The sequence below is a fragment of the Schistocerca serialis genome, chromosome 10 (assembly GCF_023864345.2).
Source record: "Schistocerca serialis cubense isolate TAMUIC-IGC-003099 chromosome 10, iqSchSeri2.2, whole genome shotgun sequence".
NCBI classification, from domain to species: domain Eukaryota; kingdom Metazoa; phylum Arthropoda; class Insecta; order Orthoptera; family Acrididae; genus Schistocerca; species Schistocerca serialis.
Genome location: NC_064647.1, coordinates 109,438,313 through 109,460,049, shown reverse-complemented (window position 1 = coordinate 109,460,049; position 21,737 = coordinate 109,438,313). Strand labels below are relative to the sequence as shown.

Genomic DNA, 21,737 nt, shown 5'->3' with positions numbered 1-21,737 from the left:
AAAATTAAACTGCTTGTTCTGGGGAGGGGGACTTAAAATTTGTTGTTCGAATGAGACTGGCTTTGAAGCAGTAATAGAAAACAGTACTTGAAAAAGAAGTATCGAATACACTGTGCTTTCATCTTTTCATAAAAATCAAATCTTTTCGACTAATTTGTAGATTATTGGAAAATAGCAGGAGAATAAAAAATTTTATTCCTTATCGTTGTGCAGTCAATCTATTGCACTCTAAATTTCATTTTCATCATGCATTCACAGTACCACACATGCTAACCCGAAGTTTACATTGTTTTTGGGCCTGATTTTCGCGCTCAACTTACATTCCAGTTGTAAGCTTGGTATGTTTTATGGATCATAATTTTCTAGCAAAATCGGAACGAAAATATCGCATTTTTGACGTTTTTACAAAATCTTCAATTTTATACTTACTTCATTCAGTTCTGAAAACTGCTAAAAAAATGAAATTTTATATTTAAGAACCTTGTGTTGTTAGGTTACTACATGCCACGTTTCACGTTCGTTATCCATTAGTTCAGGAGATGCAAGAAGCCATACTTCGAAATTTTTTCGGGCACCTATTTTTTTGGCCGATTTACCTACAATTTTCTGGCTCAATATGGTTCCTAAAATTATGTTCATTGTTATTCTTAAGAAAACGCATAAAGTTGTACAAGATGGCCAAATTTTATTTCTTTAGAAAAACTATTGCCCGAGATATTACAGCTCAAAGTCGCCAAAAATTCACACTGGCTCTGCACAGGTCGTGTTCATCCGAGAAATATTCAGCACAGGGTGGGTTTGGCAGCGCGGGCCGATCCAGTCCCGGCGGCGGCTCCAAGGCACAGGCACGCAGTGCAGGTAGACAGATTACGCCGCATGCCGCGGGGCCTCAGCGCGCCAAGCAGGTGGCGCGCCTTCAGTAGTCAGAGCGTTAAGCCGGGTTCACACGCGCAACGAAAGTATCACCACAAGTCAAGTCATTCCGGAGTGGTGCTGTGAGCTGCCGTTCACACAGGACGCGACAAATTCTTGGTAATTGCGCAGTTTGCAAAATGGCGTCACCTGTCTCAGCTGAAATGAATTCCTATACAGATTAAACGGCTGTACATATTACTAAATAAGATGTTTTGGAAACATAATAAATGTAAAATATTACGTACCAAAGTGTTTCTCGTCTCTCTTGTCTCGACTACATGTTTTAAGAACCGGTCTGCAGCTTCAAACCAAGCAAGGCTGGGCTTATAAATACCATCTGTAGACGCACCACTCTTAAGTGATTTCAGTACTTTTTTATGTTCATTCATGTAAGCATTTCGAATGCTTCCAATTTTTAATTTTGTTGTAGCTACATCAATTCCAGGTACATATTTACGCATACTGTTTACTATTTCAATTAATGCAGCATCCCTCAAATTTCTGTCTTTGTGTGATTCGATTTTGTGGTTCCATAGGCATTCTCGTTCTTGAAACACCTCCAAGAATCTCATAATTGTCGCTGTTGACCACTTTTTCGACATATTAACAGCAAACGCACAAACAAAATCACTATCCGCGAACGAATACGCACTAGAAAGGTTTGAATCCAGCCGCGAGGTAGCAATCGAATGACGTTATTCGATTGTGGAGAAGGCAAAATGGCTCAACAAAGTAGAACCAAGTTCAACTTTTTGTGGCGTGACAAAAGATGTGCTTCTTAAATGGCGCCACCGAAAACTAGGAGGTCACACATGCATCTACAAAGCAACTGCAGTTCGCCATTAGCAGTGACGATACTTTTTTTGCCTGTGTGAACCCGGCTTTAGGCATGAAATAAGCAGCACAACAGCGCCCCACGTGGCAGGCTCGCGAACTTCTTTGACGTAACTTGGTGATCATCGGATCGCGGAACTCCTCGCCACAATCTATTGGGCATTAAGGTAAAAGTAGAAAATTTGAGCTTTTACAAACACAATATTTGAATAGATGAGGGAGAGGTATGCCACTAATGCCTGAAGAGAGCAAAAGTAGATGTCTAGCGGCTCTGGTGTTGAGTTACGATAAAACTTATTAATGTTGTTAGACAGTCCGTCTGATTTTTCGAGATAATACAGCTTCACTCTCGTTCCTAGTAACCTACTGTCTGATACATAAACTACACCCCTACATGCACATACATTCCCCCCCCCCCCCCGAGTCATTTTGTATTCCCCTCCTCTGCCTTCCCCACTCCCCGTCGCGTCTGCCTGGCACCCCCCACCCCTCTTTTGGGTCATCATCCACCATCGGCTCCTTTCCCCCCTTCCCCCTTCGCTTTTCCTCTCCTTCCCCCCTTTTTTACTTTTCCATCATCTGTCCAGTTTCCCCCCACCTACTCTCGGCTGTCGTATGTCACATTTGCCAACTTTTTAGTGCAGTGTTCCAGAGAATGTTCAGTGTTGTTCGTCTTTCTAGTGTTGCGAACAGAAACCATGTTGTCGCTGGGTGTGACTTTTATGTCTTTTGCGAACAGAAACCAGACTGTCACCGTGTTTTTTTTAAATTGTCCGTCTATTATTGCAACTATCTGCTCCATATGTATTTTATTAGCATCATCACCCCTTTGTTCTATGTTTTAAGTTGCACAATTTTTTTTATCCCTGTTACTATTTAAGTCTCCGATTTTATAACCTGTTTTTATTATTTATTCACTCCATCTTATTCAAATAAAGTCTGTAGGCTGAAGAGTGGCATATTAAGCTGCTGCCAGCCCACCCCCTTCAGGGGGAATCGAAATTCAATAAAGGAAAAAAAAGCACATACAAAGAGTGGTGGATGGATTAGGTGGTTTTAGCTTCTCTTCAGTTTTGAGAATATTTCCATTTATTTCTGTCCTGAGCACTTGAAAAAATCAATAATTCAGAGTATTTATCCATATTTAAATCTAGAATGAGTGTGTCGCGACAAACAGAACGCAACATCTCATTTTGCACATAAGAGTAGGCAATAGTGATGTAAAATTAATGCTATAGGAGAATCCCAGGAAAATATGATCGTAATGCTGGTGGCAACATCGTACATTACTACAACTACTACTACTATTATTATTATTACCAACTGTATGTTCTTCACCAGCATTGGCTGGACATACAGCATCAAGATACAATAATAGTACCACAATAAAATTAATACACTATGGTATTATAATTTAATCCATGATATTAATGTGGATATTGTAAAATATATTAAAGTTATGGACAAGATTACAATATACTTCAGACTAATTACACAACTACAAAATTAATACAATAACATAGTGTACTTTAATAGCAGAGCCGCTGTTTCTGTCGTTGTATCACTTAATGACTTGTTAGACACCATTACTGTAATCCTCAGCTTTTCAAAAATACAGTAATACAGTTAACTTTGTAAAATTGTAATTCATAAAGGTTGCACAAACGTTGGTTGCGATTCTGACAATATTTCATGTGTCAAGGTAAGTATCTAGATCTAAATGTTGGAGGAAATAATGTTGTGTACTTCACAAAATGAAAAAAATATGCTTAATTACAGGGACATACGGTTATTAAGTCACGCCTAGAGTTAATTACGTTATATAAACATCTAAAACAATCCATTTGACTCAGATATGGATAACATATCTGAACTCTTTGATTTACCAGCATACCAGTGGTTTGTGGTTTGTTGTAGATAGTCTCCAAGTCAGGGAGTTTGATACAATACGAATGTCCTCTACCATGCGTCCCACAGCGGTTTGAAAAATGTAGATGAATCAATTATTTTGCTGTTGGTAACAAACGGTACCGAATGTCATTCAAACATATTCTCTACTTTCGTAACAATTCAGGGCCTTCTTTCATATTCATTGGGAAATAGTACTTGATGTAATAGAAGTATCCTCTGCATGCACTCCACTGTGTTTTGCAAAATGTAGATGAAGCAAATAGTTTTTCTAATTGTAATGAACTATACCGAATGTCAGTCAAGCATATCCTCTGCTTTCGTAATAATTCTGGGCCTTCTTTCTTTTTCATTGGGAAATAGGTATATATTGACAGTCGATTCCTGTCTCTTTGTTGCAAGGTTTGCACCGGAGTGTCATCGATACTCGGATTTGGATTTGACACTGTGGATCGCATCGCGCTCCATCTGTGGAGAGCGCAGAGTAAATCTTTGATTTGTTCTGCTTTGTTATTGCTATATTTTGATTTCAAAACATTTCGATGGGAGAGACTGTAATTTATTGATCATAACGTATTATGTCACTTAAACGCGGTCTTTGCAGATAATGGGAAAAAAGGGCCACGGAAAATCTGGAGGCAGAGGAAAAGTACAAGAATCGAGCAACGAAACAAGCGCACCGCGGAAACTATCTCGCCAGAAAAGAAATGAACTAAATCAAGTATTGGAGAAGCTATTAAAAGGTAAGCCTAATTTGAAGTGTTTACTTTTCTTGTACCTTTTGTGGAGAAGGTGCGTTCGTATGTCATCCGGGCAAGAAGTTACATTGGCTTAACTGGACATGATTTCCGTAAGCTCAATAATGTTTTCCATATAGTTTCACTACACAGCACGACATGCTTATAAGAAATATAATTACAAATGATGAATGAATCTCTTATGTAGCTCTGATGTTTGTTTTGTTGGTGCTGTGTTGAAGTAGGTCGCCAGTGTATGTGCTATTTTTAAGGGAAAGTCCTAATGAGCACTACCGAATTTGAACATTTTTCCTTCTCAAAAATTTCGTCCTGGTTGACGTCGTGGTTCAAACATCAGGCCACGGCAAATAAAGTGAAGGACAAGAGCCTGCTAAAAACAAGATTTAAGAATTCTTGAGGAAATGAACGCGTACTAGAAACTGCTAGAATTGTGTTCGCGTCGTTCGCACTCTCACGGATGATGTATGGTTTCTTGCTGTCGAGCTGTAGAAATGTCAGTCTTTCTTGCCATTCTACCACATATTTACGGATGATGAGTATCACACTTCCGGAACATATTGTTTTCTGACTGTTATATTTTCCGCCGATCGAAACAAAAACTATTGATCGCAACTGGAAAAATGTTCACTTTTGCATAATTTAACTTATGTCATTACTACAGAGGCACATTGAAACGAGAAGCAATATGTGACTGATTGTGAAGTAGTACATGTTATTAACCTCAAGTGGTGAATTGAAAATCTGAACAATTGTATAGCAGTTATTATTACTATTTGGTTTTGTTTCACACTTAACATTTCTATCGTTTCTAAGTGGAAATGGGATGTGGTAGATATCATAGGGACTTTATATTACAGCTTTGAAGCTTGTGAATGTGTGTGCATTTTACTGTGATAATGATGTGACCAGTTGACTTCTAGGCCTATTGTACATTCTTGTGAACCGAGCCTGTTAGTCTCATGATACTCCCACACTCAAACTCACCTATTGTGGTCAATTTAACATGTATATCCCATGGCAGTACCATGAATGGAGAACATACCTGGATTGCAGATATAGTTATTGAAATAGGGGCTATGTCTGCACGGATTTGTTGACCACTTTTAGCTCACCTTTAGGCAATTGTTTGTTGCAGAATGAGTGCCTGCAAATTCTGACTTGTTTCCAGAGTTCTGTGGGCCTAATGTTTATGTGCTGTAATGCTTCATCCAAACTGAAACTTAAAATGAAGCCTAATAATGTTAATTTTGGGTGATTGGGAATAAATTAAAGAACATTTGTATGTTGCCAGTAGAGGAAAATAAGGACCGTAGCCTAACCTTCAATTGTAGAAGGCAGGCAGTTGCACAGGTTTCTTTTGCACCCACCTTGTAATTTTTGTTTCTTATGCTCTTGCCAGGCTGTGATTACAGGAATAGTTTGTTTTATTGGAGACATAAATGGTGTTCTGCATTTTGATTGATTTTAATCACTTGCCAAATTGTATTTCTCACTTTATGTGAAGCCTCTTCAGTATTCAGCATGCCTGATTGGGGATGTGGTTTATTCTGTTGGTACTCATAGTTCAGAGTCACTTATTATAAGCATTGTGTACACTTTTTCTTGTAATAAATATAACACTCAGTGTGACATATGCTCTCACTAGTCACAATCCAACAGTTTATCCTAGTTGTAATTAAGAGAAATCGCCTATTTTGCTGCATCTGATAGTAATTGACTGGACGAATGTACCAGAAGGTTTTAAAAAATGAAGTTAACTTTATGCCATTTTATTGAAAATTTGTTAGATTGTGGCTGTGTAAAAATACAGTTTAATTTCTATAATAAGGTAAACACAGCAACTAGCCACTGTTAAAAATGGTGTTTATCAAGAACAAACAGTGCATCAATAGTCTTCAACCAGTAGGGTTGTCATCAAACAGCTGTTGGTGTTCAAAATATGGTGAAACTATCAGTTAAAACTAGTAATGGCAGTCATTGTTCTTATAATAAATGACATTACTAACACTGGTTGGTTACTGCTTTTACTTTAAGAATTAGCCCTTATAGACAGTTTTTCTCCAGAGAGACAGAAAAAGGAAAAGACGTGTCCCCTAGTATAGCGTCTTTGATTTCTAGGACGTACTACAACGAAATCTTATAAAAAGGTCCATACACCCTGGCTTCCCTTTAAAATAATGTTTAAGTGTGGTCATATTATTGTTTTCTAAAAAGAACTGTAAGGGTCTTGTGTGATCCTCTAAAGTAATTACTCCAACTTACATTCAATCATCTCTTCAGCAATCACAACCCCGTGTCATCAGTTGTAGTATATTCTCAATATTTCTGCTACAGCATGTTAGATTAAAAACTTCAGCTTCTGATGATAACCTTCCCTGTTAGTATCTCGCAAGTGTTGCTGTGCTGCCGCACCCCCCCCCCCCCCCTCCCCCTCATAAACGGACCTAGATTGGTCGATTCACATCAGAAGTCGTGTCAATGTCTGTAGTGCAAGTGGTGTCAGTTGAAATGTAAAAAAGAACTTGGCAAATTTCTCTATAGACTCTTAAAGTCAAAAACTCACTTCTAAACACCACTAAGATTATAGTAGCTGCCCTGGTTAGGGTTTGTGTAGCAAACTCTGATTCCTATGACATCTTTAATGAGCGTTCCATATGCTTGATGTATTGGGCAATTTTTTTTAATTTTTATTTAATTTTTTTTTTAATCAACCAGAATTTTCAGTTTATTAATAATGCTGTAAGCAACCACAGATTTTTCTAAAACATGATTTTTACTATGGCATTAAGATTCTGCACATTGAAACTTCCTGGCAGATTAAAACTGTGTGCCCGACCGAGACTCGAACTCAGGACCTTTGCTTTTCACGGGCAAGTGCTCTACCATCTGAGCTACCGAAGCATGCTCACGCCCGGCACTCACAGTTTCATATCAGCGCACACTCCGCTGTAGAGTGAAAATCTCATTCTGGATTCTGCACATTGTTCTAAGATTGTTTGAATTTGCTGGTCTAAGATTGTTGCTTCTACACTAATAAATAATGTTGTAAATTCAAAGGATCCAGAAGCTAAGACTGTCATGAACTAGATGCAGAACCATTAATATTCTTTAGCAATTGGATTGCCTGCGAGGACTAGTTTGCAAGATTTAGTCCCATAGGTAGAAAGAAGTGCAATAGATGGCACCCACTGACTAATACCTCCATCCCTATAACTACTCTTTCAGAACACATGCTTCTGTAGTTTTGTCAGAAATGTGTGCAGATATAAGGTTAATCACTTCAAAAAATGCTGTCTAATGTCTTGAATTAATGATAGCTTAATCCCCCCTATTCCTTCAATTCCTGTAAGTCACTAACTGCATCTAACTGCCATAAGACATGTTTAAGCAGTCTCCCTCTCTTCCCTACTTCCTTTGTTTAATTTATTTTATCATAATCTACATGAGAAAGACCTCAAAAAACGGTCTTAAGTAGTCTTAAATCCACTCAAGTATTCAAGAATACCCTGATGTGAAATAAAGTACCATGTCATTGACAAACTGCCTATTGGCTTCTGTCTCGGGTTCTTCGGCCGACGTTCATCTAATGATTTTTCTGACGTTTCGCCAGCACGAGTAGCTGGCATTGTCAAAGCTTCACCCTCCATTGCCGGTGAAGGGTGAAGCTTTGACAATGCCAGCCACTCGTGCTGGCGAAACGTCAGAAAAATCATTAGATGAACGTCGGCTGAAGAACCCGAGACAGAAGCCAATAGGCAGTTTGTCAACAAGTGGCCACGAAAGCCTTAACAATTTTGTACCATGTCATTGACTTATTCATTCCCTTACAGAACACTGAGAACATTCCAAAACATAAGAGAACAATCCAATATCATTGAGGGGTCAAGAGGAATACTGTATACCAGGTGTTGACTTTGACAAGTGATTTAATGTTAATGGCTGCTGTGACAGACAACTAAATTTGAAAGCAAAAAAACTGTCTTTTGTTACACACTCATCTTTAGTGTAGCCTGTTTGGAAACAAATTACCATTGATATGACAATATAATCAGCATGATGTTCGTGACGTTTGTTGCGTGTTTCCTATATCGCTGGTTAAAGCTGACGATTACCAGGAATATTCTTCTTCACCCATGAAAGTGAGCACTTATGTTCGTCTGTGCATAGATTATCGATGTCGATATTTATATCAGAATATTTTTATGATTTGATCACAGTAGTAGAAACTGTTACTATAAATTGTACAACATATTTGATAAAGACTGACATTTACAAATACAGAACATTTCCAAACATCCATAAATATTTAAGAACATTAAAGAAAACTCTAGAACTCTATGGAACATGCAACACTTTCTGGTGTTTGTCTACTGAATTTCTTGACACCAAGGTACTGACATACTTGATCTTCTCTGCCATGGATAGCATGGTTGTGTTTCTTGTATTCCTTAGTGGGGTGATAATGGAGTGCTTTGCCTACCAAACAGTAATCTCTACTTTTTTGCTTTCTACTTCTTGTACACTAATGTTTTATTCACCCATTTGTGATTGTTGTCGTCCATGAGCTTCACTAGCTGTAACCCTACTTCATTCCAAAGTCTTGTTTCCTTGACATTTTCTCTAGGTGTGCTTGTTGGTATCTCGCTCGATGCTCTTCTCTAGTTTCATTTCACTGTTCATCTGTTAGGTTTCCTCACAAATTATTAATTGTCTTCCACTTTACAGCTGAATGTGCTTCTTGCTCCGCATATATTTCATATCTTTTCCGTTCTCTCTGTTCCTTCATTTCAGTTCACCACTGACAAGATCCCCTCTTCTTTTGTGTTGTGTGATACTGTTAAATGTTCACATTAAAGTCCAGCATAATACACTGTTCACCACCCTAAACAATTTATATTCTTTGAGGTGTTGCTATTACTTTCTACTATTTTTGCAATTCCTTGATGCAATCTAATAAATTTCCAAAAGTATACTGATGCACACATCTCGCCATCACCTGTGTATACTCTTCTTATCTGAATCGTATTCTCATCAGAACATTTGAGAAACATTTTCACAATCATTGTGGCAAATCCTCCAACATTCTTGAACTTTCTAGGAGAATTCGGCACTTGATTTCCAATTCTTTCACTGTCTTCCCAAAAGAAGTAAATTAGTGTGTTGCTCTCTTTTTGACTCCCGTATCATCAAACACAACCCCTGTAGTTCCAAACTGAAACCTTCTTCAAGAATGGGGAGTGGAGGGGTACCATACCACTAATAATACCTATGGGGCTTTGGGGGTTGGTTGTAGAGTTAAGGCGGCTTACACGCAAAAAACCATGCTCATGTTTATTATATATACTGATTTGTAAAATTGTTATATAACAAAGGAGTAACATCCTCTCACAGATGAAGACACAGTTAATATAAAGCTCTCATGTTGTTGTTGTTGTTGTGGTCTTCAGTCCTGAGACTGGTTTGATGCAGCTCTCCATGCTACTCTATCCTGTGCAAGCCTCTTCATCTCCCAGTACCTACTGCAACCTACATCCTTCTGAATCTGCTTAGTGTATTCATCTCTTGGTCTCCCCCTACGATTTTTACCCTCCACGCTGCCCTCCGATACTAAATTGGTGATCCCTTGATGCCTCAGAACATGTCCTACCAACCGATCCCTTCTTCTGGTCAAGTTGTGCCACAAACTTCTCTTCTCCCCAATCCTATTCAATACTTCGTCATTAGTTATGTGATCTACCCATCTAATTTTCAGCATTCTTCTGTAGCACCACATTTCGAAAGCTTCTATTCTCTTCTTGTCCAAACTATTTATCGTCCATGTTTCACTTCCATACATGGCTACACTCCATACGAATACTTTCAGAAATGACTTCCTGACACTTAAATCTATACTGGATGTTAACAAATTTCTCTTCTTCAGAAACGCTTTCCTCGCCATTGCCAGCCTACATTTTATATCCTCTCTACTTCGACCATCATCAGTTATTTTGCTCCCCAAATAGCAAAACTCCTTTACTACTTTAAGTGCCTCATTTCCTAATCTAATTCCCTCAGCATCACCCGACTTAATTAGACTACATTCCATTATCCTTGTTTTGCTTTTGTTGATGTTCATCTTATATCCTCCTTTCAAGACACTGTCCATTCCATTCAACTGCTCTTCCAAGTCCTTTGCTGTCTCTGACAGAATTACAATGTCATCGGCGAACCTCAAAGTTTTTATTTCTTCTCCATGAATTTTAATACCTACTCCGAATTTTTCTTTTGTTTCCTTTACTGCTTGCTCAATATACAGATTGAACAACATCGGGGAGAGGCTACAACCCTGTCTTACTCCCTTCCCAACCACTGCTTCCCTTTCATGTCCCTCGACTCTTATAACTGCCATCTGGTTTCTGTACAAATTGTAAATAGCCTTTCGCTCCCTGTATTTTACCCCTGCCACCTTTAGAATTTGAAAGAGAGTATTCCAGTCAACATTGTCAAAAGCTTTCTCTAAGTCTACAAATGCTAGAAACGTAGGTTTGCCTTTCCTTAATCTTTCTTCTAAGATAAGTCGTAAGGTCAGTATTGCCTCACGTGTTCCAGTGTTTCTTCGGAATCCAAACTGATCTTCCCCGAGGTTGGCTTCTACTAGTTTTTCCATTCGTCTATAAAGAATTCGTGTTAGTATTCTGCAGCTGTGACTTATTAAGCTGATAGTTCGGTAATTTTCACATCTGTCAACACCTGCTTTCTTTGGGATTGGAATTATTATATTCTTCTTGAAGTCTGAGGGTATTTCGCCCGTTTCATACATCTTGCTCACCAGATGGTAGAGTTTTGTCAGGACTGGCTCTCCCACGGCCGTCAGTAGTTCCAATGGAATATTGTCTACTCCGGGGGCCTTGTTTCGACTCAGGTCTTTCAGTGCTCTGTCAAACTCTTCACGCAGTATCGTATCTCCCATTTCATCTTCATCTACATCCTCTTCCATTTCCATAACATTGTCCTCAAGTACATCGGCCTTGTATAGACCCTCTATATACTCCTTCCACCTTTCTGCTTTCCCTTCTTTGCTTAGAACTGGGTTTCCATCTGAGCTCTTGATATTCATACAAGTCGTTCTCTTATCTCCAAAGGTCTCTTTAATTTTCCTGTAGGCTCTATCTATCTTACCCCTAGTGAGATAAGCCTCTACATCCTTACATTTGTCCTCTAGCCATCCCTGCTTAGCCATTTTGCACTTCCTGTCGATATCATTTTTGAGACGTTTGTATTCCTTTTTGCCTGTTTCACTTACTGCATTTTTATATTTTCTCCTTTCATCAATTAAATTCAATATTTCTTCTGTTACCCAAGGATTTCTACTAGCCCTCGTCTTTTTACCTACTTGATCCTCTGCTGCCTTCACTACTTCATCCCTCAAAGCTACCCATTCTTCTTCTACTGTATTTATTTCCCCCATTCCTGTCAATTGCTCCCTTATGCTCTCCCTGAATCTCTGTACAACCTCTGGTTCTTTTAGTTTATCCAGGTCCCATCTCCTTAAATTCCCACCTTTTTGCAGTTTCTTCAGTTTTAATCTACAGGTCATAACCAATAGATTGTGGTCAGAGTCCATATCTGCCCCTGGAACTGTCTTACAATTTAAAACCTGGTTCCTAAATCTCTGTCTTACCATGTTGCTCTCATGTTAGCAATGTAAAATGTACGATGCTTCATTAAATATCGAAGAGGCAAAAGGCCAAGTAAATAAGTAATAAATATGCTGTAAAGTAGTAGAAATGAGGAGATGAGGAAAACTTGGGGACATGAGACAATAATGACACTAAGGCTTCTTTAGAAGAGAGAATGAAGAAAGGCAAAACATTTATAACATTTGTAGGTTTACACAAATCATTGGACAATTCTGAATAGAATGCATTGTTTGAAATTCTTTAGGGGGAGGAAAAATGAAGAAATCAGGAGGTCGTTGACAACTTTTATGGGAACTGAATTGCAGTTATGAAAGTCAAAGGACATGTGTGGAGACAGTAGATGAGAACAGAGTGGCCTTGGCTGTCTCTGTGTTATTCAGTCCTCTAAAGGGAGGAACGTTCTGGGAGATGGCATTGTAATTGTGTCAGAAATGACAAGAGTGTTGGAAGTGCAGTTGGATATTGTTCTGAAAAGCAGTTAAGAGATGAACGTCGACAAAAGCAAAGTAAGGGTAACAGAATATAGTCGGATTAAACTGGGCAATGCCTAGTAAATTAGATTAGCAAATGAAACACTAAACAAAGATGAGTTTTGTTATGGCAGCTGAAATAGAGAGGGTGTAAAATTCAGACTGGGCAAAAATAAAGTTTGAGGAAAAGAAGGGAGTGGCTGACAGGACACACTTTAAGACATCAAGGAATTTGGCAATAGATGGAATGTGGCCATGGAAATCATAGACATGCAAAGGGTTGCATGGAATAAGTGGCTTCAGCGGGGTGTAGATTGCACAGTTGGGGTGGAATGAAGAGGCTTGCGTAGGCTAGACAAGAGTGAAGAAATGCATCGAACCAGTATTCAGATTGGATATTATATATCCTTGGGTAACAGAAGAAATATTGAATTTAATTGATGAAAGGAGAAAATATAAAAATGCAGTAAATGAAGCAGACAAAACGGAATACAAAAGTTTCAAAAATGAGATCGACAGGAAGTGCAAAATGGCTAAGCAGGGATGACTAGAGGACAATTGTAAGGATGTAGAGGCATCTCTCACTAGGGGTAAGATAGATACTGCCTACAGGAAAATTAAAGAGAACTTTGGAGAAAAGAGAACCACTTGTATGAATATCAAGAGCTTTGATGGAAACCCAGTTCTAAGCAAAAAAGGGAAAGCAGGAAGGTAGAAGGAGTATATAGAGGGTCTATACAAGGGCGATGTACTTGAGGACAATATTATGGAAATGGAAGAGGATGTAGATGAAGATGAAATGGGAGATTTGATACTGCGTGAAGAGTTTGACAGAGCACTGAAAGACCTAAGTCGAAACAAGGCCCCGGGAGTAGACAACATTCCATTAGAACTACTGACAGCCTTGGGAGAGCCAGTCCTGACAAAACTCTACCATCTGGTGAGCAAAATGTACAAGACGGGCGAAATACCCTCAGACTTCAAGAAGAATATAATAATTCTAATCCCAAAGAAAGCAGGTGTTGACAGATGTGAAAATTATCGGACTATCAGTTTAATAAGTCACGGCTGCAAAAGATTAACGCGAATTCTTTACAGATGAATGGAAAAACTAGTAGAAGCTGACCTCGGGGAAGATCAGTTTGGATTCCATAGAAATATCGGAACACGTGAGGCAATACTGACCCTACGACTTATCTTAGAAGCTAGATTAAGGAAAGGAAAACCTACGTTTCTAGAATTTTAGACTTAGAAAAAGCTTTTGACAATATTGACTGGAATACTCACTCTCAAATTCTGAAGGTGGCAGGGGTGAAATACAGGGAGCGAAAGGCTATTTACAACTTGTACAGAAACCAGATGGCAGTTATAAGAGTTGAGGGACATGAAAGGGAAGCAGCGGTTGGGAAGGAAGTGAGACAGGGTTGTAGCCTCTCGCCGATGTTATTCAATCTGTATATTGAGCAAGCAGTGAAGGAAACAAAAGAAAAGTTCGGAGTAGGTATTAAAATCCATGGAGAAGAAATAAAAAATTTGAGGTTCGCCGATGACATTGTAATTCTGTCAGAGACAGCTAAGGACTTGGAAGAGCAGTTGAACAGAATGGACAGTGTCTTGAAAGGAGGGTATAAGATGAAAATCAACAAAAGCAAAACGAGGATAATGGAATGTGGTCGAATTAAGTCGGGTGATGCTGAGGGAATTAGATTAGAAAATGAGACACTTAAGGTAGTAAATGAGTTTTGTTTCCTATTTGGGGAGCAAAATAACTGATGATGGTCGAAGTAGAGAGGATATAAAATGTAGACTGGCAATGGCAAGGAAAGCGTTTCTGAAGAAGAGAAATTTGTTAACATCGAGTGTAGATTTAAGTGTCAGGAAGTCGTTTCTGAAAGTATTTGTATGGAGTGTAGCCATGTATGGAAGTGAAACATGGACGATAAATAGTTTGGACAAGAAGAGAATAGAAGCTTTCGAAATGTGGTGCTACAGAAGAATGCTGAAGATTAGATAACTAATGAGGAGGTATTGAATAGGATTGGGGAGAAGAGAAGTTTGTGGCACAACTTGACTAGAAGAAGGGTTCAATTGGTAGGACATGTTCTGAGGCATCAAGGGATCACCAATTTGGTATTGGAGGGCAGCGTGGATGGTAAAAATCGTAGAGGGAGAACAAGATATGAATACACGAAGCAGATTTAGAAGGATGTAGGTTGCAGTAGGTACTGGGAGATGAAGCAGCTTGCACAGGATAGAGTAGCATGGAGAGCTGCATCTAACCAGTCTCAGGACTGAAGACCACAACAACAACATTATAATAGTTCTTGTGCACTATTGCAGGCCAAGTGTGTACCATGCAATAATGATAGGAAAAGAATAAATATAACTTCTCCCTGACATTGAAAAATATGCTGTGTTGTATAAGGTATATGAAGTGATGATGTTTGTGTGCATAAACAGAACTGAACACTGATAATATTTCTTTTATTTACTCAGCTTTCATTTTTGAAATGTAGGTTTTGCTTAAATAGCCTGATGTTTAGGTTAGTTTCAAAAGTGATAAGTTTACTTGTATGTTGGTTAAGTAGGGTTAAACTCTTCAGTTAATCCCTTTCTTTTATTTTCGTTCCTGTCTCTGAATTTTGACAGAATTCACAAAATGTGTAAACAAGTCTTTCATGTCCATTACATTTATAGTTTCATAATAATAGCATTACTCGCAGCTGTGAGAGTACTACTGTGCCACATTCCTTTGCCGTTGATGAATATGATTGCTGTGTCCCAGATGAAGCAGACAACTGCATTTAACAGTACTGAGTGGTTATAATTAAAGTGCAGCTACTCACAGAGGTCCATTGTGGGCTGTAATTATCATTTGACAGCAAAACTTGACAGGTATTGTAGTGCATTAATGCAGAACCAGTTTAATGGAATAAATTAATTCCAATCTTGGGCACCAGATGCAAATCTGGTAGGAAATATCAAACAAGTGAGAAAGGCATGATGTTGATGTTACTATTAACCACTGCTTACATAATTTGTCCAATATGAACTCTGAAGATGTCGACGAGGTGCTGTGAAGTGACAAATTTGCACATGGCCGCCGAAATCGAAACTTTTTTTTCAGCATAAATTGGTTGTGCATTAATGCTCTCGTGTTTCTACCGAGTTAGGCTACCATGCAGTGATCACAGCCCACACTGGACCTCCATGCATAGCCACATTTTAGTTACAAACACCTGGTCCTTATTTTGCTCATCAGGCCTTCTTAATTGACACTTCTTGGATGACTTACAGGCCACATACATTAATGTGAAACTCTTCTGTAGGTGCCTGTGATGAGTGCAAATCCTGATACATCGTCCCATGTACAGCAAAATCTACAGTTACAACAGTGCTATTAACTAAGGGAGATTGCTTCAGTGCTTCAGGTTATGACAGGAATAGCATGTATTTTTTAAATACTTAACTATTGTAGTTGGCACATTGTTATAAGTAGGCAAGACATATGGCTCTTGATGAAAACTGTGGAATGAAACACTAATTGATGTCACATTTGTACATAAACGCTAAGACAAAAAAAATGGTCAACTATGAAGAAATTATCTAAAAGGGATGGAATTCGATAGACGCGATGTTCATGTACAGACAAATAAATGATTACAATTTCAGAAAAAAATTGATGAGTTATTCAAAGAGAGCTTCACAAATTGAGTGAATCGAAAACACATTGATCTACCTTTGGCCCTTAAGCAAGCAGTTACATGGCTTGGCGTTGATTGATAGAGTTTTTGCATGGCCTCCTGAAGGATATCGTGCCAAATTATATCCATATGGATAGGCACATTAGATCATAAATATCCCATGATGGTTGGAGGGCTCTGCCGCTAATGCTCCAAATGTTCTCAATTGGGGAGAACATTGGTGGCTGAGGTAGGGTTTAGCATATGCAAAGACAAGCAGTAGATATTCGCACCATGTGTGGCAGATGTTACCTTGCCGATATGTAAGTACAGGATGGCTAAGTGGAGTAAAGGGAATAGACTTTGAACTTCGATGCTATGATCTTAAGTGGAACAAAACATGTTGTGAAAGCTACGTTTTTTGGGGTATTTTGTAAAGTGAACTCCATGGGCAATATGTAACAAAGAGTAATGTGCGAAACCTCCCAAAAACCCCTAAAATTGGCGGGCATTTATGCCAGCTAACGCTAAAAAATAGAAATAGTGAAGGTAAAGCTATTAATTCATTGACGTCAACAGACTTGAGGTTTTATAGGCAACTGAGGGAGAATTACATGATGTGTTGAATGTAAGAACAGTCTAATGAGTACAGAATATGCATTTAGAGTTAACTGAAGAGATACGTAGGAAATTAGGAGTAGCAGAAACAAGATTAACAATAAGCTGAACATCAAAATTGGGGACCATGAACTGGGTGAAGTGAAGGTATTCTGATACCTTGTAAACAAAGTAAGTATGTCATACAAAATAATAGTGCCATAAAAAGCAGACTCGTATGGGCTAGAGGGCACTCCTGTACGACTGAGCAAAAATATTGGCCTGTATTTGAGGAAGAAATTTCCCAGAATGTGCTTCTGGAGCACAGCATTGTATGGAAGTGAATTGTGGACTCTGGAGAAACCAGAAAACAAGAGAACTGAAACTTTCAGGTTGGGCTGCAATAAAGGGATGTTGAAAATTAGAGGGACTTTAAAGATAACAAATGGAGACATTCTCTGCAGAATCATTTGGAATGTTTAGGATAGGATACATTAAGGCATCAAGGAGTAAGTTCCATAGTACAAGAGGGAGCTGTAGAGGGTAAAAAATTTAGGGGAAGACATACTGGAGTGCATCCAACAAATAGCAGAGGACACTGAGTGTATGACAGACCCCAGGGTTTTTCAAAGGAACAAAATTTGATGGGATTCTGTGAAGTTCTATTACACATGTATTTATAGTACATGCTCATGCAAATAGAGCTTTTACAATCAGAAACCTGCTCTGATAATAACAATGAGGGTCAATAATGTAGTCTACCTAACAGTCATTTATTTATTTTATTTATTCGTTCGGCATGTACAAGGCAAATATTACAGTGTCATTACAATCCACCAGGAAATCACAACACTACACAATGCTACTTATAGTTTTGAGCCAATCTATGGCTAGGTCAGGCAAGTAATGCATGTCCTTCAGTTCACCACTATATCCTACCACCTCACACACCAGTAGGTGGTCCATTGTCTGGATTTCACCACATTCACACACGGGACTCTCTGCAAGTCCCCACTTATTCATTAGATGCTTGCATCTTCCCACGCTTGTTCTAAGGCGATTTAAGGCAACCCAGAGCTTCCGAGGGAGATCAAAACCATTTATCTTCTTGCTGGGGTCATCGATAAGCTTTTGGTTCTTGTGTGTCCCTTTGCGCCATGATTCCCCCCAGGCTAGCTTTGGCTCGAAGTCCTGTAATTCCCTGCCAATCTTCCAAAAGCGGGACCTAGATTTTAGCCTGTTGATGGATGATAAGTCTTGGTGTATAGGGAGTTCTGGATTGTGTACGATCTTCCTACATATTCTTGAGGTCGCCATGGAGCGCCTTATATCAGGGGTTTCTATGTTGGCAAGGACTGGGAGCCAGTCACATGGGGTAGCTCTAAGTGTGCCTGAGATAATTCTCATTGTCTCTTTCAATTGGGTGTCTACTTTATTTACAAGCACACTTTTCGCCCAGACTGGTGAACAATATTCAGCCACACTGTACACGAGGGCTAATGCTGACGTCCTTAGTGTATTAGCTCCGCACCCCCATGATGTTCCGGCCAGTTTAGACATAATGGAATTTCGAGATTTTAATTTCTGTTTGGTGTCTTCCAGATGGGAGCTAAACGTTAGTGTACGGTCTAATTTTACTCCCAGATATTTGGGCTTATCTTCATGTCTGATATGCCGGTCATTCAGGGAAAGCTGTAGTTTCCTGCTTGAAGCTCTGTTATTAAGGTGCATTATGGTACTGGTTGTTTTATTGGGGTTGGGATGCAAATGCCAACTAAGGTAGTAGGTGTTCAGCGCTTCAAGGTCCTCATTCAATGTTTTTTCAAGATCTTCAAAAATTTTGCTTTGGTATGCGATGGCCAGATCATCCGCATACGCAAATTTACGTGACCTGGTGCTCGGCATATCAGATATGTATAAATTAAAAAGGGGCGGCGCCAGAGCTGACCCCTGCGGCAGGCCATTGTTTATGACCATGCTTTTGCTGCTCTTTCTATGGAGATAGACTTTGATCTTCCTGCCTGTCAGCATATTTTTTAGTAATGTATACGTCTGATTGCATTTGATAATTCGAGTAAGCTTGAGCAGTAGTCCTTCGGTCCAGACAGTGTCATAGGCTGATGTAAGATCTATTAATACCAGGCCCGTTTTCAGCTTGTTCTAATAGCCTTTCTCTATATATGTTGTAAGGGACAAAACTTGTTCACAGCAGTTCCTTCCCACACGGAACCCTGCTTGATAGTCCAGGAGGTTCGCCTCAATGTATGGTGCTAGTCTGGCCAATAATATTCTCTCAAATAGTTTGTAAGAGGTACAAAGCAGTGAGATCGGTCTATAGTTCTTTGGATTATCTCCATCCTTCCCTGGTTTCAGTACTGCTATTACCTTAGCTTCTTTCCATAACTTCAGGAGTGCACCTGATTCCGTGAAGAGCTTGGCCATCCATTTCCTCCCAATGGGTCCCAGCTCCCTCAGAAATTCTGGGAGGATTTCGTCGGGTCCGGCTGCTTTCCCTGTTTTCATTAGTGTTAGGGCCTGGGTAATCTCCTCGACGTCTACTGCTTTGACAATATCTAGATTACTTGGGTTATTGGCTAATTCCTTGGTTAGGTTCCTGGAGATCCTTTTCTTCTCCTCAGTCTTCAGGCGTATTTTGGAGGTCTGTTTCACGGCAGTCGCTATTTCGGATGGGCCCACACCCGCGGCCGATCTTCGTGGTGTTGTGGCACCACCCAGTTTCCTTAGTAGACACCAGCTCTTCCTGCTAGAATGGGTAAAGTCCAGATTCTCCATTGCCATATTCCACCTGTTCCTACGTTCCGCGTTCATAGTGTTGATCAGTCGTTCTGCAGTCTCGTCCTCCCCACTCCTCTCATACTGCTCTAACAATGACTCGCACTCCTCTGACCAGCAAGGAATGTATCCCCTCCGGACCCCTCGGGGGATAGCCTTTAGGGCCCCTTTATATATATCAGGTTTACAAACCTTTGATAGTTCTCTGGACTTGGTGGTATTCGATTTATTGTCTTGTCAATAAAAGATTTATATTTCCCCCAGTCTGCTTTTCTCAGATTCCACCGTGGAATTGGGGGGGGGGGGGGGGGGGGCTCTTAATGATTGGGATGGAAAGGCCGATCTCCACAATAATCGGGAGGTGTTGGCTCCGTGGGAAAGCTTTGAGGACTCTTCTTGTAGCTTGCATTGGTACGCCCGTTGCGCCGTGTGTGACAAAGGTCAGGTCAGGTGTCGCCTTTGTGCCCCATACTTTTGAATTGAAGGACGCTCTGTCCTTGGGATCAAACAGGAGGTGTAGGTCCCAGTTGTCAGCCCAGTCACTTAGTCCAACGCCTTCCGGAGTGGATTTCTGATATCCCCATCTGGTGTGCTGGGAATTAAAGTCGCCGGCATAGATTGCTGGATGATTAGTCTGCGGTAAGATTCCTATAGGCCATTGCTGCGAAGGTGGTTTGTAGACATTGTAGATTGTCATCTCTCCCAGTTTAATGCCTATTGCATGTGGAACCGATTCCACATTGTTCTCGAGGTTTCCTAGAAGCTCATTTTTCACCAGGGTCGCCATACCATGTTTGTCGTGTCCTGAGTATCCCACATTGGTGAATCCTGGTATGCATAATCGTTCGATGTTTTCATCCGTCAGGTTTGTCTCCTGCAAGAGTACGACACTTACTCTTTCTCTTGTTACAATTTTTTCAAGGATTTCTCCTTTCGTCCTTGTATAGCCTTCTATATTGAAGTGGCACACACTCACCATCTTCATGGAGTAATTCTGCTTCTGAATCGTTTGCCTTCTTGTGGGCTGGGAGGCATTTGAGTGTCCGGTCGCACTGATTAGTATTTTATCCATCATAAGCAATTTTCCAAAATGATTGAAAACCAGTTACACAGAAGATATTTTATTCCTTTGCCGATTTCAGGCACCTAGTGCCCCTCTTAAGAAGGTTATAGTTACTGCATTATTTGTGAACATCAAAAGTATGTATGCAGCACATTGTTGTGGTCATTTGATTCGTAGTGCTTGCACAAAAATGATATAAGAAAACCAAGCAACAAGTGCAGACATCATGCCATAACTGGAGCTAATCAACCTTAACGTTCTGAAGGATGACATTAGGTGGCTGAAATTGGTAAAGACGTAAAATTTATTTTACGCAACGCATTGCTGATTGTTGGAAAAACTGTGTGACTGGAAAATTACTGTTTTCGAGAGAATCACTGGGTTTAACATTTAAATTACAAATCACGCTTTTCAAGTGTCAATCTTACAGTCTCATGGTGCGGGCATTACTGAGTGTTGTGATCTTGTGTAGAGGGTTGGTCAGGGGTGACAATGGTCTGAAACTACTCCTTATGGGAAGTTTGCGACAACTCCTTAATTTTGTGCAGTGGCTTAAGCTGTTAGTTTTCTTCTCTGCCCACTTCTACCCACCAGTGTCACACGTGCGAGAAACTCATATAATGTTAAATCATGCTTCACAGTTGGATGCCTTATACTAGCCCAAACTGCGGCTCAAACCTTGTGCTGATGACTCATCCAGTGACCAAATCCTTTTTCATCACCCTTGAGCACTCGTACATTCAAAGTTACAAAGTCATATTTAGAGAATTGTGCCAGTCCTAACCGTCACATCTCTCCTCACTCTGCCATACCTGGTGATTCCAATAGCTGCGTTATAACTTCATCCAGAATACTCAGGAACCATTAACTCTCAGTATTTTTTTGTATTTGAGGGGGTGGGTAGGTGGAATGCATAATTATGTGGGTATTACAAGCCCTTTTTTGAGTACTGCTCCAGTGTTTGTGATCCCTGTATGTTGGATTAAATGAATACATCAAAACATTTCAAAGTCATGCTGCTGGATTTAATGGACGTT

General features: G+C 39.7%; 1 protein-coding gene across 1 annotated transcript in view; it reads left to right on the top strand.

The window, feature by feature from the left end:
- The first annotated feature begins 4,073 nt into the window (after positions 1-4,073).
- The window catches only part of LOC126425281 (actin-histidine N-methyltransferase), a 424,338-nt gene continuing 406,674 nt past the window's right edge, over positions 4,074-21,737 (top strand). The window contains exons 1-2 of the mRNA XM_050088254.1: positions 4,074-4,141; positions 4,262-4,400. Of these exons, the coding sequence (XP_049944211.1) occupies positions 4,265-4,400 (136 nt within the window). The 5' untranslated portion in view covers positions 4,074-4,141; positions 4,262-4,264. The remainder of the gene's footprint in view (positions 4,142-4,261; positions 4,401-21,737) is intronic.